At 42.1% G+C, this 26,107-nt stretch overlaps 2 protein-coding genes across 6 annotated transcripts in view; one reads left to right on the forward strand and one right to left on the reverse strand.

The window, feature by feature from the left end:
* Nucleotides 1-20,807, forward strand: part of pde5ab (phosphodiesterase 5A, cGMP-specific, b) — a 56,393-nt gene extending 35,586 nt beyond the window's left edge. For 4 of the 5 annotated variants that reach the window (XM_064343627.1, XM_064343629.1, XM_064343628.1 and 1 more), the window contains exons 8-21: nt 1,464-1,572; nt 1,694-1,778; nt 3,878-4,053; nt 5,596-5,655; nt 8,925-9,071; nt 10,235-10,360; nt 12,349-12,443; nt 12,887-12,974; nt 14,140-14,240; nt 15,202-15,279; nt 15,587-15,650; nt 17,834-17,908; nt 18,412-18,495; nt 19,055-20,807. In XM_064343627.1, coding sequence (XP_064199697.1) covers nt 1,464-1,572; nt 1,694-1,778; nt 3,878-4,053; nt 5,596-5,655; nt 8,925-9,071; nt 10,235-10,360; nt 12,349-12,443; nt 12,887-12,974; nt 14,140-14,240; nt 15,202-15,279; nt 15,587-15,650; nt 17,834-17,908; nt 18,412-18,495; nt 19,055-19,177 — 1,411 coding nt within the window. In that variant the 3' untranslated portion in view covers nt 19,178-20,807. The remainder of the gene's footprint in view (nt 1-1,463; nt 1,573-1,693; nt 1,779-3,877; nt 4,054-5,595; nt 5,656-8,924; nt 9,072-10,234; nt 10,361-12,348; nt 12,444-12,886; nt 12,975-14,139; nt 14,241-15,201; nt 15,280-15,586; nt 15,651-17,833; nt 17,909-18,411; nt 18,496-19,054) is intronic. The other variant, XM_064343626.1, reaches the window with a different exon arrangement.
* Nucleotides 20,808-21,987: 1,180 nt separating this feature from the next.
* Nucleotides 21,988-24,789, reverse strand: mad2l1 (MAD2 mitotic arrest deficient-like 1 (yeast)). Its single transcript, XM_064343631.1, has 5 exons — nt 24,608-24,789; nt 23,896-24,042; nt 23,593-23,713; nt 22,914-23,017; nt 21,988-22,440 (listed from the first exon to the last, which is right to left on the reverse strand). Exons 1-5 carry the CDS (start codon nt 24,669-24,671, stop codon nt 22,268-22,270), a joined length of 609 nt encoding a protein of 202 aa, XP_064199701.1. The 5' UTR covers nt 24,672-24,789; the 3' UTR covers nt 21,988-22,267.
* Between the last annotated feature and the right edge of the window lie 1,318 nt (nt 24,790-26,107).

Genomic DNA, 26,107 nt, shown 5'->3' on the forward strand with positions numbered 1-26,107 from the left:
AAAGTTAAACTGAAATTCGGGTCCATAAAAATCCCTATCTGATCTTATGATTGTTTGTTCTTGTATATTTGAACCAAGAACTTATTTTGTTTATTTAATGTTTTATCTGTGCCTTTTTGTGAATGCCTAAAATAGTTTTTTTCTGCTTATGCAGCTGAGAGAGAGAGAGAGAGAGAGAGAGGGAGAGAGAGGGGGAGGGTAAAAAAACTCAAATGCCAAGTGGAATAAGTGAGATGAAACACATGTTGTTTTTGTAGACCCATTTCTGGCTCTCATACTTTGACATTATGTTTTTTTTAAGATTCAGTTGCTTTTTCTAAGGTTTACATTTTAGTAGATCCACCAACCTCATTTTGTATATAAGTGGCTGCTTTCGTGTACAGTACTGGTATTTGTAGTTTTTGTAGTGTTTGTCCAAAATCAAATCAGTTATGACTCATTGACTCTCTGAACTTTGTACAATTTCCTAACGGCTTTAATCTTGGGCCATTTTTATCAGGCTGTAGTCCATTTGTAGATTTGTTTCATATGTAATAGCACCATTGTTATTATTACTGTTTTTTGTCTCATACATATTTCAGTGGTTGATTTCCCTTCTATTGTATTTGCTTAATAACCCTAGAAGAAACAATGACTTTTTATTTTATGGCTCATGTACCATAGTATTACTTATCTGACCTGTTTTATAGCTTTCCAGACAGAGCAAACAAAGCTAAAATTAAAGCCCTGACTTTCTAAGCAAGTACAGAGAGAATTAAAGTCAACATCGAGGTCCCATGCTGTTCTAACCATCACCCAACTCTCCATTTCTCTCCTTCTCCCTCTGACTTTCTTTCTCTTTTTCTTGCTCTCATGCATTCCTTCTCTCTCTCTCTCCCTCCCTCACACACACACACACCACTCACACACACACACTCAAAGTCTCTGGCAGTGGCACATTAGTCAGCTATGCAACTCAAACATCACCATCATCCTGGTGATTTAAGCGATTCATTGAACCAGTGTTCAGGAAAATCCTGGTGATTTAAATTATTAATTGAACTAATGTTCAGTGAGACCTGGTGATGTAAAGACCCCCTCCCCCCATATAGACACACATGCACACCCACCACATCCATGTAGAGCTTCCCGATGATTCTTTTAGCAGTTATTTGCAGTGAGCTAGGTGGTTCTCATTTCACAAAGAGCAAAAACATGGCATCTTGTGACAAAAATTAGCTTCAGGGTAAATGTGTCATGTATGACCACAGCTGCATCCTCCAGGCAGAGAGTGTCAGAGCCCTGGGGCTTAACCCCTTAAGTAGAGGGTAAATTCTCTGCTTGGCTGTGTTCCAGTAGATGCATGCTTAGAGGCTTGCCTCCATGCTCTGTTTATCTCTTGTTTTTGCTGTTTTGAATATAAAAACATGAGTCATTGAATGAAAGAGGCTGGACTTTGACGTGAGCCTGTGGTCTCCCTCTAGGGACTGTGACGTAAGCAAGATCAACTACATGTATGCGCAGTATGTGAAGAACACCATGGAGCCGCTGAACATTGGGGACGTCACCAAAGACACACGATTCCCCTGGACGGTGAGAACATGTGGACTCTGCTCCTCGCCATGCTATTGAATAATTTTCTTTTTTGTGGAGTTCTTGCTGTATTTGGCTGTTCGTACAGCTTTCTGATTGGCCGATTTTATTCCCACGGCAGAGTGAAAGTGCGGAGCACTCGCGGAAGCAGATGAGGAGTTTGCTCTGCACCCCTATCAAAAACGGAAAGAAGGATAAGGTCATAGGTACGACCCTCTCTGCCTCTCTCCCATTTGCCGAGCTCTCCTGTGCATGGTTTTACATGCTGATGCAATTTGAATGAGAATCGAAGGAAGTCTGCAAGCTCCAAAACTGTGTGGTGTTACTGTTATTTAAGTGTGCACAGATTAGGGTGAGTGTATCACTAAATTCATTTTGCAAGCTTCATTTATTCCCATCATCTTGCACCACACCAATTCAGCCCTCCTTTTCATTTTCTTTGAATCGATGTTGATGTTCATGCGCAGAATAGGTGTTGAACGATACTGTGGTCACTGCAGGTGGATGAATGCGATATTATGGGGGAACATCCCTCTATAAAGGAGCCTGAAAAGAGGAGTGTGAAGTATCCATCTTAGTTTTCAGGACTGAAGTGAGAGAGGGTAGTTTAGACCAGCAGCTGTGAACAATGCTCTGTTTATGACACCGGGTCACTCCGAGGTCTGTACCACCCACACACCGTTGTTATGTACCGACAACGCTGCATCAGTACATTCTGTTACTCTTTCTTTCCAGTCTCTGCTCTGTCCATTTATCAGTTATGTACTCTGTTGTGTCCCACTTTGAGTCACTCATTCATTTTTGTCCCCTGTGGGGGACATGAGTCTCTGGTCAACAACCACGTATTCTAGTATGCTGAAACCTACACTACAAGGGACATTTAGTTAAAATAGATAAAATAGATAATATTTTTTACAAGTATTTTCACTGCAATGTGGTTTTGTCATCCGAAAGACTTAGTAGTATTTCAAAAAACACAAATACTTGCTTTTTTTTAATGAAATATGTTTTTTTTTTCATGTCGGACATCTAGTTTTCTAAAGTTATAAAGTTATCCATTCTTCCATCCATACATTATCTATACCAGCTTATCCTGAGCAGGGTCGCAGGGGTTGCTGGAGCCTATTTCTCAGAAACATCACTGTGACATTGTGTGGTTGCTGTGTGATATGTCTGTACTGTAAAATAAAGCGGCCATGATTAATGTTTTGCTTTATTGTTTTGTTTAATTTAATTGCTCAACACACATTTAATTCCCTTTTAACAGTGGCCCCGAAATCCACAGTTTCCAGTCTACTCCCTTTCCCCCTTCCCCCCTGGATTTCATTTCTTTATCATAGTCTTACCTTTTTCACATTCATTTTTAAATTGTAAGATGTCCTTAACCTGCTGGCGAAAAGAACTTTTTCTGTTTACTGAAACAATGGGAAGTTTCCTATTCATTGAAAAAATCCTTCAATCCAATTAGATACGCCTCAGATCAAACATACCCTCGTAATGAAGCCCTGAATTGATTTGAATAATGTCCACTGCTATTCCTGGAAATAGTATTTTTTTCCCACTGTAATGGCACAATTTCTCTATCATTGATTGAATTCACTGCCTAGTCCTGTTTCATGCAATTTCCAATGAATATTTATGAAGTAGAACTGAACTGAAAGCAATTAGATCTGTCTTTGAGCATACAATGACTTTGCAACATGAATAGAATAATTATGACAAGAGACACTGTCATAGCACAAGATTACATGTTTAACGAAGCATAAATGAACTGAACTAGGAAAAGACACAATTTCACATTGTGAATTATGTCACTGCCAATTAGCACTTGTGAATATTGCTGTTTTCTCTGCACTAATTTAATGGCAGATAAATAAATTTAATCCACTGGTAAATCGTAACTTGATTTTGAATTGGTAAGAGAAACGTTCGCTTAGTTGAAAGGATAAATGAGTGTTTCTGCTAGATCTGGTTTCTATACGATTCTTATAACAAACTGTATTGTTTTAGCCCTGTATCTGAAAATACAGCCTTACAAATATATTTTATTAAGTTTTACCGATCTAATCTACCTGATTTAGCTGTTGTGTAAATGGTTATATTTGGTATGTGTCCACTATGTAAAACTCAAAAACACCACAGAAGGTAGTATTTCCACAATTAATTTTTGAAATGGCTCGCAAATAATGTCACTCATCTCAGCTTGAGCGAATCAGCACATCTGAAAATGAATGTCTCCTGAATGGAACATGCTTACTTATGCATGATGTAATTGGCTAATGAATGAGTGTGCCTGTGTTTGGAGGTGTCTGCCAGCTGCTGAATAAGATGGACGAGGCCTCTGGGAAGATCAAAGCGTTTAACCGCAACGACGAGCAGTTCTTGGAGGCCTTCGCCATCTTCTGTGGGCTGGGCATTCAGAACACTCAGATGTACGAGACAGTGGAGAGAGCCATGGCCAAGCAGGAGGTCACACTGGAGGTGAGTACATACAGTACGTGTGTGTGTGTGTATGTGTGTGTGTGTGTGTGGGTGTCTGTCATTTGTGTCCCATTTCCTGTTTCTGTAAAGCATCTTTGTGAAAGTGTCTCTATATAAAGTGCTATGGAAATAATATTGAACTGAATTGAACAAACACACACACACACATACACGCACACACACAAACATACACAGTTTTTCAAAAAAAGTATAAATGCTTAAATTTCAAGTTGTACAGTACATTACTGCTTTCCTTCTTGTAGCCAAATGCATATACACATAATTTCAAAACATGTATGAAAACTCATGCCAACTGATTTGATGTTGGTAATATAATCCTTGTTTTAACATAAGAAATGAGGCTGTGCTCCAAACACCTTTTTAATCTTATGTTCAAATGCAAACATATCACTTTTTCCTCCGGGCTCTATTAAGACCGGCCCTATTCTGAAGCTGTCACAGTCAGAGCACATAGTGACATAAGCTCTCCACTGCAGCTGACACTAAGCCCTCCCCATTCAGCTCCAGCACAGTCCTCACAAGCCTCCCTACATCACGTACCCTCAAGTCTGGTCCCCAAGAGTGCTTTTATTCTGCAACTCCTCAAAACGTAATAGCTTACACAACATGATGAATTCATAGAAATGCATGTCTTAGCGTAGCTCGTTGGATTTTATGCTTTTAAAAATGTGCCGTGTCAAAATGTGTTTTATGTATTATTCTTTGAAAGCCTGTAAATCCTTAGTCATGGACATGGTGTGTGTGTGTGTGCATGTGCGCGTGCGTGCGTGTGTATGTGTGTGTGTGTGTGTATATGTATGCGTGTGCGGTTGCGCGTGTGTGTGTATGTGTGTTCGGTTGCGTATGTGTGTGTGTGGGCCTGTTTGTGTGTGTGTGTGTGTGTGTGATTGTGTGTGTGTGTGGGCATGTGTGTGCGTGTGTGTGTGCGGTTACGTATGTGTGTGTGTGGCGGTGTGTGTGTGTGTGGGCGTGTGTGTGGGCGTGTGTGTGCATGTGCGGTTGCGTGTGTGTGTGTGCATGTGTGTGCATGTGTGTGTGTGTGTGTGTGCTTGCGTGTGTGTGTGGTGTGTGTGTGTGTGTGTGTGCAGTGTGTGTGTGTGTGTGTGTGTGTGTGTGTGTGTGTGGTTGGTGTGTGTGTGTGTGTGTGTGTGTGTGTGTGTGTGTGTGTGTGTGTGTGTGTGTGTGTTGTGTTGTGTGTGTGTGTGTGTGTGTGTGTGTGTTGTGTGTGGTGTGTGTGTGTGTGTGTGTGGTCTGTGTGTGGTGTGTGTGTGTGGTGTGTGTGTGTGTGTGTGTGTGTGTGTGTGTGTGTTGGTTGCTGTGTGTGTGTGTGTGGTGTGTGTGTGTGTGGTGTGGTGTGTGTGTGTGTGTGTGTGATGTGTGTGTGTGTGGTGTGTGTGTGTGTGTGTGTGTGTGTGTGTGTGTGTGTGTGTGTGTGTGTGTGTGTGTGGTTGTGTGTGTGTGTGTGTGTGTGTGTGTGTGTGTGTGTGTGTGTGTGTGTGTGTGTGTGTGGGTCTTCCTCAGGTCCTCTCGTACCATGCCTCTGCAGCCGAGGAAGAGACACGGGCGCTGCAGGTAACCGCGGTAAATTACATTTTATTACTACCATTACCTTTCATTTCATTTTTCAGTCTTTTAAGTGTGCTTTTCTGTCTCTTGTTCTCAGCTGCATGAGCAGAAAAATATTTTAAGACAAAAAAGAAACAAAGATCATTAAACAAATAACCATTAAATAAACAGAGGGTTTCGTGGTTCAAAAATCATTTGTGGATTTCTCTCTCTGAATCTGAAGATTCTTCTCAGCGTGCTGGAATGTAAACTCACGGAGATTGTGTGGCCTGTCCCGACTGGGGCATTAACTCATGACCTCCTCGAGAGCGCACACTCTCCAGTAAGACAAGTGTTCTCCTGTGTGCCGAAGGACCCTGCAGTATCGCAGGGGACGCTGTAGCAAATCATCATCAGGACTGATGACTTCGCTTGAGTGGCTGAGGTCACCGCAGCGCTCTTGTTTTACTCGTTCCAGCCTCAGCGCAGCAGAGCTAATGAATACAGACGTACTGTAGGCCTGGGTCCTGGAACAGCATTTGACTCAGGCCTACGACCTTAGTCCCAGCAGTGGAGCAGCTCAGCTGACCCAGAGTCAGGCTCGGTTAGGTCTCTCCGAAGGATCGCTCTTCATTACTTGAGTTTGAGATAAAGTGAGGCTGCTGGAGAGTCTAAAGGAGAAAAATAATTAAATCTGGTCCTTTAGGCTGTGGAAAGAATGACAGGGAATGTTATCTGAGTCTGAATGAACTGAAGTTCCTGCAGACCTTGGGGGCTTGCTTTGAGTATGTAAATTAATATCCATGAATGCTAGCCGCAATAGAAAAAGTAAAGATTTTACTTGCATACACATGAATGCAACTACATGAATAATATTTCAAAGTAGCATAATAAGAGGTCTAATAATATGTAATAATAAGAAGTCACAATACAATTGAGTCCATCCGTAGATCCAAATGAACAGTAGATCACCATGGTAATGTTATTTATTGCATTGATGTTTCTAATGCAATCTACATTATTTTAATTTATTTTACGGTTAGATTTATGTTGTTTTGTACCTGTAACACGGGGAAACAACAGAGATTGAAAGAATGAAAACATAAATTAGCAAAAAAAAGTTAATTGTCTGATTTCCCCTTGACCAGGGTGTACTAAAGGAATTACGTGGCTTCTTTAAAAATGAGTGTGGAATGAAGCAGGAATATGGAAAGTAGTCTTTTTGGAAGCTTGGTGGACTGTTGAACCAAAATAAGTACTCCGTGTCCATAACGGTCTGTCCCAGAAGGCAGGGCAGATGGTGCCCTTATGAAGAAGACAAGGAGCAACACCTGGGCTGATTACAGGTCAGCCACAGCTGAGCATGCCTTAGTGAGGCTGATGCTGTCCAAGGTGCTGAAGACCTCCCAGCGGGAACATATGGTGGCAGTCCTCTGCCTGTTCCTGTACCCGCGCTCACAGTATCCGAGTGCCATACGTCATCCAGTTCTTAATTAAGATACCAGTAGTCCTGACTGGCAAATGAAACCACCAGTACAACTGCCAATGGAACATATACTGTATGTATCAGTGTTGAGATCTATTCCGTTGCAATTCATGCAGTTCAGGAAAATAATTTAAATTCAATTCTCATATTCGAAAAATGCCCCCAAAGCCCTTTGAGGACTTTTCAGCTAATGGATTGAATTTCAGTTCAGTTCCTCAGCTGACTGTAATGAAATTGAGTTGACCTAACCCTGTAATCAACCAGTATAATGGAACGATTTATCAGTGCTCAGTCATTTATGACAGTGATGTGTAAAATGCTAATGACAAGCTTGGGAGTTGTTTTAGCTCCTTGATTTTATATCCAATGCAACCAAAACAACTAAAACCGTTTACTGTGAAGTGTCCTAAGGTAGGGTAACAGTATCATATTATTTCATTGCGTAATGAAGTAATCAGTTGCTCACTGGCCTTACTTAGATTTTAATAAAATGCTAATGCCCCAAACTATAATAAACAGGGTGATTACCAAATAAAATCAAGTGCTCTGTCTCCTTCCTGTTTTGTGGCTTAGTAACTGTTTTTGTTGAGGTTACCTCAATGGATTCAGAAATTTGTTACCATGGAGACTGCTTGACTGATGTTTTGGAATCTACTGGGCACCCACAGTGCACTTGGGTGACTGACAGACAGTCACCTATTTGCTTATTCATTACAAAGATGTTTGGCTCTTAGGGTCTTGTCTCAGTTTTGGGGTGTCTGGTTTGAGTTTATACACTTTGTGGTTGTCTCTCTTCCACAATTGTGGATTTTGGTGATGTCTCAAATCTGGATCCTTTCCTCATGCCATCATGAGTCTGCGTGGGAACTTGAATGACTTTGCTCGGCATCCAGTGGCCTTCATGCATCCAGTGGCCATTTCGTCATATGCTTTTCCTTAGGGTCTTCCCACATTAAAAAAAAAAACACTTGGGAAATACGATGCTGGACACTGAGTAACCTTTAAGTGAGATGTGTCAGTTTGAAAAGGTGCTATTTCAAGCGCAGGTTTTATTTGGCCTTGTAGGTCATGCGGAACCCTGTGTAAATGTGTGCGGGTGGATAGCGACCAGGACAACCTGCACTTCATTAATCAACGCAAGTGGCCTCTCTCAGACTCTCTTGTTCACAGTGGGAAGAGGGGTTTTTAGGATTAGGAGTCAAGGTTACTCACCCTACAAACCGCAATACAAGGGGAAACTCAGAAGGGGGAGGGTGGTGAGGGGTATTTGCTTCTGCTCACAGTGGAAAAGTGCAAAGGAACAGAAAAAGGTCAAAGAAGATGGTAGCATTGAGTGGGCTAATTCAAGGGTTGTCTAGAAGTAGTCTGGACTACTCTGTGTCTGGTCTGTATCACTTTGTGTAGAAGCAGCCATCAAACTAATAAGGGGCAAAGAAACAACATGACATCGAGAGAAATAGAGGAAGCAAGATGGACAGTAAAGTGAAACATGGATGGCAGACATGTTAGAGAGAAACAGACAGGGAAGGGGGTGGGGAGATTTCAGGTGCATTAGGGGCCATCTGTCTGTTCTGTGCAGTGGTGGGGAGAGATACATACTCCTCTTGTGAGCCTCAGCCTGTGCTGATCAGAGCTCATTGATTATTAATGCCTGATAGAGATCTTGGCTCCCACAGGAAAGGCTTCCCCTGTTCCTGTGTGTGTGTGTGTGTCTGTGCACATGTGTGCCTGTGTGTGTGCAGGTGTGTGTGCATTTGCGTGTGTGATTGAGTGTACGTGTGTACGTCCTCTCACTCCTCCTGTACTCCTCTCTCTGAAGGCAGCTACTGTTCCCTCGGCTCAGTCCCTGCGTCTGATGGACTTCAGCTTCAGTGACTTTGACCTGTCGGACGCCGAGACCACGCAGGCCACCATACGCATGTTTGTGGACCTCAGCCTGGTGCAGAACTTCCAGATGAAGTACAAGGTACCGTTAGCAGCCAAAACAAGCCATGGAGACTGCTGGAAGCCATGTGAATGCCTGTGTCTCTGGAGGACCATGTTGCAGCAGGGAGTCCCATTGCTGGGGTGGATAATGCTCAGGGGATTAGTAAGACAGTTGCAAGTGAGGCCACCCACCCACTAGCCCAGAATGGTTACACTGTAATTGACTAATGTACTTTTGCAGTGTATGGACAGCAACCAGAACAGTTGGATTACAGGGGGATTCTCCAGAAAGTTCAAAACTATAAATCAACGACACTCCTGCTTTCCCTGCATCTCAACAGGGAAGCAAACGACTCCAAAAATGTTTGGCAACATTTGGAATACACTTCAGTTATAAATGCTTAACAAATTATTAATCACAGTCTCACTTAAAATATAATGCAAAAGTAATGCATTTTTGAAGGTTAGCATGAATAAATTTGGAACCTTTGAAGAGGGAGGATGGGGTTGCCAGAGTGAGAAAACTCCATGCAAGGTTGTCAAAAGCACATTTGAGATGGGAGTATAACACAGCAACAGTACTGTTTATATCCTTGTATGGAATCTTTGAAAACCCTGGTTTCAAGCTTTATATAATATAAAAAATCATTCCAGTGCTTTTGAAAATCAACAATATACTTTTAAGGAAGTGTGTCTGAAGTCACCTAGTTCTGAAGTCATCCAATGTTTTTTGTGTCCACAAAAAAATATGAGCATGTAGGATTTGAGTTTGTGCAAGGGGGAAATACTCACCTACAGAAACACTTACCCTGAAATCACTTCCTACTTCTTCCTGCTTCAGATATGATTCATCAACTTGAAAATTATTTTGATGAAATGCTAATTCCTGGGAAGCGTATCTACATTAGTGAAAAAGGTTGTACTGCAACCCACACAAGGACCATTAAAACTGTAATCAAATTTAGGTAATCATTAGTCAAATACCTTCTATGAAATTCTGTAATTCTTTATATATTTCTCTGCTTATTTGACTTGGAGGCTTGTTCACAGCCTGTCAGAATTCAAGGCTGTCTCCAATCACTTGTTGCAGTAATGCACTGTGGCTGACTTCAAAAACTACACCAGCTGAATCCTTCTCAGTCGTTCCACATTCACTCAGCATTCTCTCTTTTTCTTTCCCACTCCCTCTTTCTCTTTGTGTAGAGTCTTTGCCAGTGGATCTTAAGTGTGAAAAAGAACTACAGGAAGAATGTGGCCTACCACAATTGGAGACACGCCTTCAACACAGCACAGTGCATGTTTGCCGTGCTAAAATCAGGAAGGATTCAGGTAAGGCTGTAACATTTTCTCTAGGCCAGTGTAATACACCTGTAATGTCATATCCACTAAGGTACAGGTCAGACCTATACACATGTAATGTCATATCCACTAAGGTACAGGTCAGGCTGCTACACATGTAATGTCATATCCACTAAGGTACATTATTACATTATTATTGATTATTGATACTTTATATTCACTTAATTAAATATCCCATGTGTCCATTTTTGGCCTCATTGAAGTAGGTAGTGTGTAGGGATATGTTAATAGTTCAAAGACTAAACCTTTGTTTAGAGCACACATATTCTGGGATTATTCCTAGTCTTCAATAAAAGAAGAAATCTACATCTGACACAAAATAAAGAAAAGTCTCTACTGTAAATAAATTAGAATCTGTTGTTTTAAAAGAAGGCTCCATCTTACATCCTATGGATTTTTCTCCTCGCATTTCATTCAAAAACCTTTTCATTACATTGAGTTTCACTGATGACAACTTTGAGTTTGTTTTTTTCTGCAGTTTGTATATATATATTTATTCTGACCTTTGTTTTATGATAATGCTCACTTCATGAAATGTACTCCATTTTAAATATACTGTATTAATAAAGGTAATAAATGCAAGGAAAAGGGTCATAAATACAAACTAAGGAAAGTGTAAGAGCTTTGCAAGTATCACCATTCTTGGGCTTCTTGGGCTCTCCTGCAGACACAAAGGAGTAGCACAGCTGCTGCATAAGGGGGGCTACGCTCCTCTCTATGCTAACAGGTCTCTTTTCTGCCGCGAGCAACAGAGCTACAAGTGGCCGATGTTGCTAAGAAATGGTTTGAAGGCTATAAAAGGCCCTGCCGCACAGACAGCCTGGAACCTCCTGAATAAGCAATCAGCTCTCTCAGTGTAATGAGGCAGTCATACTGCACCTTTACACTCGCAATGCACATGTATTTGCCCAGCAATTTGTTTTTAGAGCGGCGCGGGCGGGGGCGCGGGCGGGGACGGGGGGCAATTACACAGGTGATCAGCCCTTGTTTGTCTTTTTACGGGCGACCGTGATGGAGGGATTCGGGCTCTTTTTCTGCGTCTCCTCCGCGTTCGGCGCTTTCTGGAGTGTGTCATGTGTCAGAGAAACACGAGGAGCTGGAGCCAGGCATGGTTACTGCTCATTCTCTGCGGTCTCTCCTGGGTCATTAAACTTGTTTTACTTTTTGCTCCGGAGTAGTAAAAGGCAGTCTAATGTCAACCGTGGTGGGTGATGCATGTTACGTCCTGTTTTTACTGTAAACATCGGCTGACCGTGACTTTTTCATCCTTCCTGCCACAGACAACAGTGCTGGAAAGAGAATTAAAAACTTTAAATTTGTCACATGAATATTTTTATTTGAATTGAATTGGGGTTGTGTGAGAACCCGGTGAGCAAGCTTTCAATTTTGCTTTTGGAAAAATATACATGTACATACGCATGCATGCATGCACACGCGCACTCACTCACCCCTCTCCAACAGAGGTGCTCGTTGAAACATTGACTTGTTACATATGCATATGGGATAGTGGACCTATGCTTGCATTAATGTGGCGGTGCACCATGGATTGATTACAAAGAAATATATCTCAGACCACAGTAGTGATATGACTAGTATGTCATAATGATTAAGAATTTCACTGCCTGTCTGTATAAGCCAGATATTTGCTCTCTATGATAAGGGGTGGCAAACTGGGCCTAGGACTTTAGCTATAGTTCAATTAGCGGTGTAGTGTAATGTTAGGAAACTGGGCTTGTGACACAATTGCAGCTTCAGTTACCTGCTGGGGCACTGCTGTTGTACTCATGAGAATGATCCTTAGGCTGAAGTTCTTCATTACATACCCAGCTGTATAAATAGATTGTATGTTAAATGAAATGCAAGCTGTTGAATTGCTCTTGGATAAGAGAGTCATCTAACTGGCTGAATGTAAATGTGGTTTGAACAGATGTGGAGCTGTTTTGTTCTCTCTCGTTCAGAGTAAGCTGAATGACCTGGAGATCCTGGCCCTAATGATAGCCACGCTCAGCCACGACCTGGACCACAGAGGGGTCAACAACTCGTACATACAGAGGTGGGGGAGTCTCCGTCGGCCTGGCCCAGGCCTCTTGCCTTTCTTTCTCTTCTTCAGACTCCACTTCTCCCTCACCCTGCGCACAGCAGTTACATTACTGCTGCCGCTAATGCTATCTATTTGACCAAATGCCAGGCTATGCTGAGCGATTCGTAAGAATTAGCGGATTATTCCAGGATAAGCTCTGTGCGACGATAAAACTTGCAGCACATTTCATTCTGTGATGATATTGCTATGTAACTAATATATGGGTGTGTGCATAAGGGTGTGCTTGCACGTGCGTGTGTGTGTGTGTGCGTGTACTTTGTGTGTGTGTGTGTGTATGTGCGCGTGTGGGTGTGTGTCTGTGTGTGTCTGTGTCTGTGTGTGTCTGTGTGTGTGTGTGTGTGTGTATGTGTGTGATGAATACTACAGTGACTCTGCCTCCCTGTCTCCTGCTACAGGAGTGACCACCCTCTGGCACAGCTCTACTGCCACTCTATCATGGAGCACCATCACTTTGACCAGTGCCTCATGATCCTCAACAGCCCAGTGAGCATTCTTCGTTCATTAACACATTTACATCCTTCTTTTAAAATCATTCATTCATTCATTAACCCATGTATATATTTCTTTTAAAATCATTCATTCATTCATGGATTCACTCACTCACTCAATCAATCATTCATTAATGTATTAATTCAATTCATTTGTTCATTTGTTTTATTCTCTTGTTCATTTGCAGTACTTCATCTTGTTATTCTAGGCCATGAGGAAACACTTTATTATCAGGGTACTGTAGTGCCTAGTGGAGTTCATGCAGACCTTAGATCTCAGTCTTAGTGCCTGAGCACGGCTGATACTTTAGACAAAAGTGCACTGTGAGTCTCCTTAAGAGGTTGTCTGTCTCAGGTGGTACGGTGGTTATCTGGTTCCGAATGCATTAATATACTGTGCTGCAGAATTTTCAGACTTTATTTTTTTAGAGTTCAGAAACACAAAAATGAATCGCCATCCTGGTTTTATTTCGTCTCTGTTCACTGTAAAAAGGGGATGATGTTAACGCCACAGGACTGAACCCTGACATTCTGCTAGGCTTCGCTCCTTTAAAATCGCAGACAGTCATTCTTATCTAGTTAAACTCTCAATCACGTCTCGTAATTGAGGCAAGTGGCTCTTCCTGTATTCGGTTTTGCTCAAGAGCATCGACTAAATATAGCTTTCTGCTGAATAGACACTCCCCTTTTGGAACACTCTGAAGAAAGCCTCAGACTCCGGCTGCAAATCATGCCGTTGGAAGCAATGTCATAAACGGTCCCCTCGAACGCACCGAGAGCCTGAAATTCGCTTCAGTGCAGGATAAGCTCAGAGGCAATCAGCTGTATCACGGCTGCGCCCGAGGGATGTTCTGCTGCCCAAGAGAGGGTAAACCGACCAGCATCCACACTGATAGTCGTTTGCAAAAATACAATAGAGGCACGGCAGCTGAGTGGTTCATCCTGTAAAGCCACCGCTTCAGTGTGTGGATGGACCCCACGGACAGGTATCACAACCAGACTGTGCCAGTGTCTATCAATCCATCTCCCTATTTCTCTCTCTTTTGCCTTTGCTTTCTTTTTCTTTCTTTCCCTTCATTATCACTCTCCCCTTCTTTTTTTACACTGCCTGCATTCACTGAATCCCGCTGTCTTTCTCTCTCCCCTTCCCTCTTTCTCAGGGTAATCAGATCCTGAGCAGCCTGTCTCTGGAGGAGTACAAATCTACGCTGAAGATGATTGAGAAGGCTATTCTGGCGACAGACCTGGCACTTTACATGAAGTAGGTACCAGGTGACAGTAACAGCTGGCTCAGGGGGAACAGAGCCGCAAATAGATTTTACGATACCGGGGGGGCCCTCATTTTGCAGTCATATTTCTATGGAGTATACCTATCATTTTCCCTCAATCCCTTTTCTATGTGTGCGTATATCGTGAAGTAGTAATTACCAGACTGATTATGAGTTGTAACATTTGAGTATACAGCATGCACTATATGTAATACATATCAAAATACTACAGATTATTATGCCATAATTGACACGTTGTTGGAAAGTATCCTGAAAATGGAGGACTCTGACACCACAGTTGTGTGTGTGGGGTATTCCACTGTGAAGTTTCCGGAATCCTTCTGGCTCTGTCTCTACTACGCAGTGTACTCTTACATACTGTGGAGCAGGCAGAGAGCGTAGCTTCACTGTGAGGGCACACGCTGACTGTGGTTGGGATCAAAGGCCCTCAGCCTGTGTTTTTGTGGCAGCGCTAACATGCTAACATGCACCATAGCACAGTTGGGACAGGACAGGCGAAGGAAGGGGCGAGGAGTCTCGCTCTGTCTTGCTAGCACGAGCATTCAAATCAAATCTCCACCTCTATGCCCCTTTTTCCATTTAGGAACTAACGTTGCAAATGTCCACATTCCTCTGCAGGGGCAAGTAGCGATGCTAACAGGGCTTATTCTGCCAAAATCTCCTCTGCAAATGCTTTTCAACACAAGAGGCAGAGACACAGGCTATTGAGCAAAGAAATATTAATGTGGTTTATCATTGCTTTGGCTTCACGGAAGATTTCTTCAAAGCCAGAGCAAAGCCTTTATTTAATAACAGCTTGGAGACAAATGTGGAACTCAAGAAACAATATTGAGTCTTAATGCTTTTTTGTCTTAATCTTGTTTGCTTCCTTAAGTTGCTGTGTAGACGGCAGACAAATCCAGCAGAGTAATTTTGTCTCTTGTCTGTTTACAGGAAAAGAGGTGAGTTCTTTGATCTCACCAAGAACAGCCAGTTTGTCTGGGACGACGATTACCACAGAGACTTACTGAGGTGCGTAGTACAAACCACCGTGATGCCCCACGCAAACCTCGTACAGTAACTCTTCATTAAGAGCGGATTTGTGTGATTCATATAATGGTACATTTATCGCTAAGGCAACAAGTGTTTCCATTTAACTTTATCTTCCTATTTTTATTTACCATGTGTGTGTGTGTGTGTGTGTGTGTGTGTGTATGTCTGTCCGTGTGTTTGTGTGTGCGTGTGTGTGTGTGTGTGTGTGTGTGTATGTGTGTGTGTGTGTGTGTGTGTATGTGTGTGTGTGTGTGTTATGCACTCTCCCCCACGCCCCGTCCCACAGGTCAATGCTGATGACAGCGTGTGACGTGTCTGCCATCACTAAGCCCTGGCCGGTGCAGAGGAGGGTGAGTCTGACTGCCGCGACTTCACCTGCATTCATGTCCTCAGATAATCTGCTGAACGCTTCTGACTCTGACTGCGCAGCCACGGAAACAGCTTCCTTCCTGATTGACTGATGTCTAACTGACTTCTCCAAAGTAAAGATGGAAGCTGGTCGTGACACTGGTTTGTGAATAGCTTTAAAGTACTGAAGCTTGAAAATTGTTTTATGGCACTCAACCATATTGGCTTGTTAGAAGCCAAGAGCAGGCCATATGAAAGTGGGTTAGGTCCTGGATTGTGTAACTGTCATGGTTTCATTGGCTCAGGTAACAGTAAAGCCGGCCGCTCAAAAGCACTGGAAATACAACTGATTTGGCTGTGTTTCGGGTCATTGCATCCACAGGGCTGGCTTTTATCTGTTAAACAAAGGGGTTGAAGGCCACTTCCTCTTGCTGTAGCTGAAAGACCCAGGTCAGCATTGCCCACAGTGTGACCAGTTGTGCTTTAAGATGCGCGTGGATCCACATAGAGAGCCGTGCACAAAAATGAGTCTGTTTCGACTCTCCCCCCCCTCCCCGCTCCTCCGCCAGCAGGGAACAAGTAGCATTTTTCTCCTGATGAGCCGTAGCTGTAATTAGAAAGCTCTGCAGATGGGCTCTGCAGCCAGAGGCTGATTGGTGCACCACAAACCGGGCTCCAGTCACATCCTGTTTGCCATCCGTACGCAGACAAAGTCCATCCTGCAAAGGGCTGCGTTACGTAAGGCGGCGTAACCTCATTTTTGTATGCATAACCGTGTGTGTGTGTGTGTGTGTGTGTGTGTTGGCGTCATGTGTGTTGGTGGGGTGGTGTTGTGTGTGTTTGTGTGTGTAGCGGGGTGGGAGGGGTGGTGGTGGTGGTGTATGTATGTCTGTATGTGGGTGCATGAATGGGTGTGTATGTGGGTGTGTGTGTGTGTGTGTGTTTTTCCACCATTCCATGAGGGCTGTGTTTAGTAGCTGTGGCTTTACCTGGCCAAACTCAAATGATTTGCTTCATATTCTAGCTGACAGTCACTGCCCATGAAGCATTGATCAGCACTTTCTCATCTGATTCTGATGAGCAGCTCACACCACGAGCAACAAGCCTAAACAAGGCCTAAAACAAAAAACCCCTGTAGAGACCAGCTACTGGCAGGTGTAACTGCAGGAGGTCATGGCCACACCTCCTGGGTGGAATCATTTCTGGGAAGCATCTTGGCTGGATTTCAGAGTTTCTCGTTATTTTCCTGTGAAAAACAGGCGCTTTTGTGGACTATGGGGAGGGATTGAGATGGAAAGGTACCTAGATGCTGCGGGTGGGGTGGGGGTGGGGACTGACACAAAGAGCAGTATTCACTGCCGGATGGAGGAGTTTCCTGCCAAGGCTCCTGGACTCTGGATATGAATTTCTCCATTGCTCGGACTGGGAAATTACATAGCCATTAAAGAGGTACAAGACTTAATTAAAACTAAATGGGCCCACTGAATCAGTTAACCATTGTGGGAAATAATGATAGCAACCAAATTGTGTAAATCTTTTTTTATGCTTTATTTGCCCATGTGATCCCATGGAGATCGGAAGTGTCCCTGTGTAGAAATAGATAGCTTCTTCCAGAGAATTTAGATAAAACATCTACTGTATAATTGTCCTTCTGAATGTAAATATGATTCTCATATGTCATGTACTACTTCAAATAGTATTTTTATTATACCCCTTGCATGGAGAATAACAGTTTCAGTTTAGTTTTTAGTACCATTGTAACTACATCAGGTCCAGCTAGAATAGACTGAATTAATTTTACAGTATATCAAAGATAGCACCTCCAATTAACTTTTTCTGTTGGAGGGTACCGCAGTGAAAAGAGTATTAACAAACAGTGCTTACTTCGATGAGGTTCAAATTTCTCTCATTGGAGGAAGAGAAGTTTAAAAGCCTTTATTAAATTGGCATATCAATGAGAAGTTTTCAAATCAGTTGAATGGCAAAGCATTTTGGCCTCACCAGCCTTCATCAAGGCCGTGATAGAAAATCATGGAAGAGATGAGCCTGTCAGACTGTCTGTCAGCTCTCTGCATTCAATCTGTCTGTCACAGATTGAGCAAGTGGGAGGCGCAGCTGGAGGAAAAGGTGAGACCAGTGACCCCCTGACCTCTCCTCCTCCTTCTCCTCCTCTACCGTTTTACAGGTAGCAGAGCTTGTCGCCACAGAGTTCTTTGAGCAAGGAGACAAAGAAAGGAGGGAGCTCAACATTGAGCCCATTGTAAGTCTGGATTTCCTTTTTCACTGCCTCAGCCACTTGAAATAAGCTCATTTAAGCGATTCATTAAATTAGCTTATTTATAGCAATATCTCTCTTGCAGAATACAAAACACTTGCTATGTGCAGTTCATTAATTAGCCGGCATTCCTGTCAAAATCAACTTATAAGGGCATCATGGTAATATGCATTATGCATTAAATAAACATCACAAGATAATGAACACAGCAATCAGAACAAGAACATGCTAGATGAAGAACTGAGCCATTATGCCAGTGGCTTAATGAGTGTCAAGCTGCAAAGCCCTGCATGCAGTATTATTTTCATTAGAACTCATATTATTTATTTTTACTATTTTTATAAAAAAACACCGTAGTCAAACTATACCCAGTATTTTAATATAATATACAGAGATGCACTTAGTATACATACAAATGAAGGTTAAGCTGCCCTGTGTGTTGAATGTAAGCATGTGAATGGATGATCTTGGCGGGTTGTGTTGCACAGGACTTGATGAACAGGGAGAAGAGCGATAAGATTCCGAGCATGCAGGTGTCCTTCATCGATGCCATCTGCACAGAGCTTTATGAGGTGGGTCGCCTTCACGCACCCCCCCCCCCTCCCCCCAACCACCCCCCATCCTCACAGCTCTACCCAGCTCCCCCAGTGCACCATCACTCAACACTTTAGGTTTTTACCAATAATCCCCCACATACCACATCACCTGAAATGTGTGCATGTGTGCACGTGCATGTATGTGTTTGATTATTTTGTGACACAGACCAGCAGGGTTATTTTATGTGCTTCAGTACATTTTCTTGGTGGAGAAAGAGGCCAACTGTTAGAGCGCAGGTAGTGAACTAAGTCTTAAAGCCAGTGTGAGCTCACACTCCGTCCGGGGGGTGCTTCAGGGTGTCGTCTGCATTGGTTTGCTGCTGAGTCTGTCCAGTAAAGGCAAGCTGTGTCAATGGGTTCTACAGTAATATGGAACATGAAACTGAAAGCATGTTTGATATAATAATATCATATGAATACTTTGCATGTTTTATATCTGCAAAGCAAAAAAAAATAATTATTCTAAATGTTTCTGCATGTGTTAAAAACGCTTCAGTGCAATGAAAGGTCAGTGTTCCTCCCTCCTCTTTGTCAGACCCTCACCAACATCTCAGAATCGTGCTCCCCTCTTCTGGAAGGGTGCAGGAAGAACCGGCAAAATTGGAATCTTCTGGCGGAACAGGGGGATAAAACGGAAATGGTCAACGGAGCGTTGTAATATTCCCCCGGACGAGCAACGCCCACACTCCTGCTCAGAGACCCCAAAATCCTCCAGACCTCCTTTCCAACCATCACCTCTTTAAGCTTTATTTATTCATTTAGCCGTCCTTATTTTTGCACAAAGGAGAGTCTCAGATGACATGTATATATATATATCCTTCACGCAGAAAGCCTGAGAAGAGGATGTGATGGACGCTGGAGGCCAGGATACTTGTGCAGTTCCAACTGATGCAACCTCAGTCAAGTGCTCTCTGGAAATCCAAACAGCACAAACGTAGTGCAGCACAACCCAACACCACATGACTGAACTGCACTACCACGCACTACGGATTAGAGTAGAATAATACCGTATTAGCATTTTCACACTGTCTTACATCACACCTTAGTATTTATTGTTTTATATATTTATTAGTTTTATACAGTCAGTTTCATGTTAATAATACAGAAACCTTTTATGAGAGTCTTATATACGATTTGACAAAAAACTAAAGATTTTTTTTCAGACTACATAAATAAACCAATCTTTTTTCACATCGCAGAAGCACAGAATTTAATTCATTCCACCGATATTATTACACGTAATTCCTTGTTGTTTTTTTTACTTGTAGAAACATTAGTGCTGTCGTGTTCAACCTGCATTTTAAATGATGAGGTTTTTGTGTGGGGTTTTGCTAGACTTCACTGCCATCCTCTGATGTCATTCACCCAGAACTACCGTGTGCCTGCTTGGAAGAAGGGACATGTGTTTGGACACCTGTTGTCACCAGGCCGGACGGTGACCTGACCAGCAGGTGTCCTCTTTTGAAGCCACTTTGAACCCGAGTTGGGGGTAGGAAATGGATGGACGTTTGAAGTCTGAAATAGAGGTTCAAAGGATCACCAAATAAGCCATTGCTGCTAGAGTCTATTTTGTATAAAATATCACCATTGGGAGGTTTATTTGCATATCAAAAAAATCCTCTTTGAAATGCCTCACATTTGTTGTGTGCACTTTTATAATGAAAAGATAATTTTAAAAAAGTTAAAGAAAATAAAATGACCAGCTATTCAGACAACTGCCCCAAAAAGAGATGGGTGAAATAAGAAAAGAAGTTTGGTTTTCTTTGCTGGGTATAGCTCAGCCTTCGTCGTCTCACATATTGTGATGGGGGCTCCTACCAAACTATAATATAAGAAGGCACGTTCACACTTCTGTTTATTTGACGCACAACATAGATAACAGGTTGTTACAGTGTGTAGAATCTATATAAATAATTCACCATCATCCAAATCGATTATTATTGTATCTTTCTTAAACTGTCCAGCACTTTTTCCCAGTAGATCTCTTGTGGTCAGCCAATTGGTTTCTGTGGTTGCATTTTTGGTATTATAGGTTTCAAAGCCTATCCTCTTATTGATTGGTTAGAAGCTCTGCCTGGTGTACTTCTCATCTATGCTTTGAAAATAATTGCCTTGATGTCATAGAATTGAGAAGGTACAGTGCTATGGTGTGCCTAAGCACTTGTGGATATGGGAGGAGTCTGGTGTGGATGCTTACAGCCTCCATTAAGTCTTTTTTTTTGCTATGTTGAAACTGATGAACACTGATGAAATGAATGGTAAATTCCAGTAAAGGGACATCTTTTCTACAGTATGGTTGTTGTGCTTTATTGATACACGTGCCACATGTTACATACTACTTGAACTTCCAAATAAGTAGCATAAAAATATCTAAATGTCTACGAAACACGGGACATTTCCTCTCGGTTTCGAGCCAAACATTTAAACCATCAGCGTAAGTTCTGAATCTAATCGCAACTGTTAAAACAAATTAACCAATACTGCCCTCCAGTGTTGGCTTCATATAGTATTTCTTGGGTGCGGAATCCTTCTACAAAAATCATATATACAGGCCACACATTTTCCACTCGTTAAAAATTAGAATAGGTGTGTATATGTACTGTACATGTGTACAGAAAGCATTTTCATTATTCTGTTATTAGTGGGAAGTATTCTGAGATAGCAGATCTTTTACTCTTACTCTTTACCATGACATTCACCAACTTCCTGACAGTACTTTCATAACTATCTTAGAATGCTGGCTTCAGCCCACAATCTTAGTTTTATGGACAGAATGTTCAAGGAAAGGTAATGTTTTTGTACTTATGTGCCAAAGAATCTTTTGCTGGCTTTGCACTTTTATTCAAATTGGCTTGCAACAGTAGCTCAATACAAGAAACTACATTTTTTTTGTGAATTGTGGGGTGCTGGCTCCCTACATGAAGTAACTCTGCTGATTGAACCCCAGTGCCCCACGGTACATTCACATGCATGACCATATAAGCATTGTCCAATCTTTTCTATCCTTTTCGTTTTAATGCCCCACTGCAATCTTTTTCCTGTCTCGTGGATTTTACACAAACATTAACATGCTATAATTAAATTGTAATTTTAGAGGAAATTAATGTCAAAGCAGTTCTGAAAAAACTGCCCAAGAAGGTAACAAGACAGGATAGCTGCGAATGTTCTGTCAAGTGATCATTTAACAAGTTAAAATGAACCTATAACCAAGTTCAATGAGTTAATTTGGCCGATGGCACATCTGACTAGGCAGGAAACACAATACCAACCACTGAAAATACTTGCAGGTATTGAAATCAAGGTTATCTGCCTCCACCCTGTGGTCAACCCCAGTCAATGCAGGATTTGAAAGCGCATTCTTGTACAAAATGGCCGCTCACTCTCAAGAACAGTGTAGAAAGGACACGCAGATCAGACTCTTTTTTTTTCTTTTTTTTAATTCAGACACTTATTTTCTTAAAATACAACACAGAAACCAACCACTAGATTCTAAAACTGGGGTTTACACACAGAAAGAGGACAAGAAGACAGTGTTCACAAGAAAAACAGACCACAACAGTCACACCGGAGTTATTTACATCAGGCAGTATAGAGGAGGCCTCATCTGCACCCACTGTACACATCCTACAGAGACAGAGTTGGGAGGGGGAACACAACACTGCAAAGATAACTATTTTTACACCGTTCGTCGGGGAGGTTGGAGGCTCTAGGGACAGATATATACACGGCTCTGCTGTGGACGGCGGGTCTAGAGGCAGTCAGTCCTCTTGTAGGCCACCATGCTCTGGACCTTGTGGATGGTGGTGGTGAAGGTGCGCAGGCGCACTTCCTCCGAGTTAGCGATGGTCTGAGGCCCAGACTCCTCCCACTTCTCGGGCACCTCCAGGTCCTTGTCTGTGTAGATGAGGAGATCGAACGCACCTGGGCACAGGGAACGGGACGTCGCGGTTAGGGCGGTTGGCACAAACTCACTCAAGCCTGGCTAAACCAGACCAGAATTATCCTCCAGGAGCAGGGCATAGGAAATACAGAAAGAAACAGATTTGGTCAAACAACTGCAGGCTGGTGTATCCAGCTAATGCCCTCTGATGTCAGTGCTATGGCCTGGCCCACTTTGAGACAGAGCACTGACTGACCCCCTCAGCCTCAGTTACAGGCCTTGTAAAGACCCAAGTTTCAACCAGAAGAAAGAACTCCCGTCTGACGGCAGAAGGGCTCAATGGGGCAGTTGCACAACTCTACAGTCCACAGTCCGACGCAACCACTGTGCAGCTCAACCAATGGACTGCAGGTAAAAATCAGGCATCGCAAATTGTGGAGTAAAATAAAAACGCGGACGGAGAGAGAAAAGGCCGACGGTAGGATGTCCGTACTGTGAGGGAAGCAGTACTTACAGGCGGTCTCCAGTAACGGCAGGAATGTAACGGTGGCGGTGACCTGGCGGATTACGGAGCGGATCTCCTCTTGGATGGCTTTGATGGACTTTTCCCTGGGACCGCTGGCACAAAGAGAAAAACAATCTGTAATCACTCACACTACTGCGATCTCGTCCTTCAGAAATGCATTCACAATACAGCACATCGAAGATGCATAATGATGTCAGTCATATCTGTACTGGCCAATAATAGCTTAAACAGTAACAGCTTAAAATGATGACAGAGTCATGTCTGTATTGGCAAATAATAGCGGTTCGGGATCAATGCTAAGATTATGGCTGGAAAGGTGGCACGATGACTCAACATACATGCACCTGACAATGCATTTGATGTGCCACTAATGCTGTGAAAATGTGAAAATATCACACACAAAAAGTAACCTAATCTTACTCATCTGAAACTCTTAATTAGATTTAAATCAGCCAAATTCACAAGCAAAGCTATGCATACTCAGTAGCTCCCTAGACTCATGCTCTGCCCTTAATAAAGCAAGTTGAAATATTTTATAATATATAATATGGAGTCTGGGCGTAAATATTCCTTGCTTGGATACTTTTGTGGTTGCAGACTCCATTTGTGCAATAAAATTCCACAGTGAGGACATTGTTATTCCTGAGATAGTACCACATGGATATACCTGCTCTGTTTTGCAGTCTTGTCACACTCTATGTCGAACTGCCACCTCTCCAACACCTCATTGGTCTCCAAACACGTGATCACAAGGACAAGCTTCTGAACTGTACAGTCAAATAGCCAATCTGCAAAAAATACATTTCAATTAGTTTCACCAAATAACGAAAATATGGCGAGGTAAACGGTTAAATTATCGCCCCTGTTCAGTCTTGGCTTTTCGTTTATTACACATACTTCAAGCCCAAATCTAAAACGGATAATAACGCTGGTCTCCAATCAACACGCACGTTAAATCTCCACCCGTTACCTTTGAGCTGCGTCACCACGTTGGTCAGGTAGTTTTTCAGCTTGGTGTCCGTGGTGAGATACAGACTCATGTCGTATTGTGTGACTCGTGTGAAGGTTTCTGGAGGGTAGATCCCTCGTTGGTAAAGAATACTGTTGATGCCAAATGCTGCGGAACACAGAAAGCATTTGTGAAACAGATTTTTATAAATGGACATTCTCGCCTGCTAACTAGGAAATCTAGAAAATAGTCCTCCAGCACTTGGCCAAGATGTATTTACCTCTAAGGACAAAAAACATATTAGCTGGATTGACTTTTAGCTAGGTTATTTATCTAATTAGCTACCATGCTGTGAAATGGGAAGCTAACCAGCAAGATTTTTTTTATCAATCTTACAAGGAAGCACGGAAATTAAACACTAGTCTGTAAACAAAGGACGTGGAGTACTGTAGCTAGCCTGATCCAATCGTGGATTAAGCCATTCTAAGGACGGTAAACTACTAAATCTACAAACGGCAGCCACGCTTAAAGCCAACCAACATAGTGGTTAGCTGGCGCAATGTCCAAATGTGATATCTTTAAGAGGCACGGAATTGTCACGATATACGTTTTCTTTCTAGCTAGTTAAATTATGTAGCATGATGTACCCCTCCCCCACGCCTAATGTTATACGTTCACTATATCGTTTGGCAAGAACAACTTTCATTTTAAAACCCATATGATTCAAACTTACAGAAAAACTCTGCAACCAGTTCCGCGCTGCCTTTGAGAGTAATTCCTTTCAGTGTACTCGACATTTTCAAACTAATTTTTCGGCACTTGTCTTGGATTTCCGCTGCGTTACTGCACTCCACTGTTCTACCCGCCACTCAGTTTGAAAATAGCACAACCTTGCATTCCGCGCATGTGTACTGAAATGTATTGCGGCTAGAGGCGCACTTATGATGACGTTGTTCAAAATTCAGTTTTCGGATTGGATCAGACAGGTTGACTCAGTTGCAAGAACGCCCGCTAGGTGGAATTTCTGTCCCCGATAACTTTTGTAGTCCTGTTTTGAATAGGATTCAGTCAGATTTTTCGAATCTTGTCACTAGCAATCTATTTTACTCAGTCCAAGTGCGAGTCAGTCGAAGGGCGTAACTTGCTGGGGATAGGGGGTTATAACCTTCCCAATATTACAAAACAGACCTAATAACCCCCAATAATATAGCGTGATTATGAGACCAACTGAATTTGAGCATTGACCAGAACAACGTGAATATAATTTTTTGAATATCTGAAACTTGAATTCTGATTTTTTTGGAATATGTGTATATTGAAAGCTGTATGAATACAGATGCTGAAAATGAAAAACTATGTAACATAATAGTTTGGAATATAAGCACAATGTGAATATGGGACTTTTATTTTTCATGGCATGCATAGCTATTTCTGACATAATGTGGTTTAAGAGCGTAAATAATCCACAAAATCATGAAAACCATAAATAAGAAAAATGACCAGCTTGTTAAAATTCTGGAATTGCAATCATAGCTGGAACAAAAACCAGCATGCACAGTTGTCCCCAGGACCAAGTTTGAGAACTACTGTTTTTAAAATAACAACTCATCTGATTTTTGATTGCAAATATTCACAGAAACTGATTGTGGATCCCTCATCTACCTGTAATATGGCTTAATTTCAAAAATAGAAAAGTCATGTTGATGTGCAAGGTTAAATCACACTGACATGTTTTGGATGTTGCACTCACATCAAAACATTACTTATAAATAGAGCTCTGGTTCATTATTTGACCTTGTGCATTAGCCTTGTCCCTTTGTAATGTATTTATTGTTCTGTCAACTGAATACCTTACACATTATAGGCTGGGTACCTTTAATTCTGTCACTTCGTGCCATTGTTTTGCTGCCTTCATTATTTATATTTTTTCTTTGGGCTTCCTAGTTTTTGTCCGTATGTTGTTTTGTTTTGTCATTTTCTGTCACACTGTGTACAGTAATCTGCAAGGAACTGCATTATCTACAATGTTTTTTATCGCCTGATCTGACCAGCTGAAAAGTATGTGGCATATACAATGAAAAAAACCTTGTTAGCCAATCGTCCTGTCCGTGCTAGTTGTTTATTTTTATGAATATGTATAATGTTTTATAATTATTACGATATTAAGTTGAAATGTGAAGAGTTAATACTTTTCCTGTAGTAACTACATAATCTGCCAGATGGGATTATTAAG

The sequence above is a fragment of the Anguilla rostrata genome, chromosome 7 (assembly GCF_018555375.3).
Source record: "Anguilla rostrata isolate EN2019 chromosome 7, ASM1855537v3, whole genome shotgun sequence".
Classification (NCBI taxonomy): Eukaryota; Metazoa; Chordata; class Actinopteri; order Anguilliformes; family Anguillidae; genus Anguilla; species Anguilla rostrata.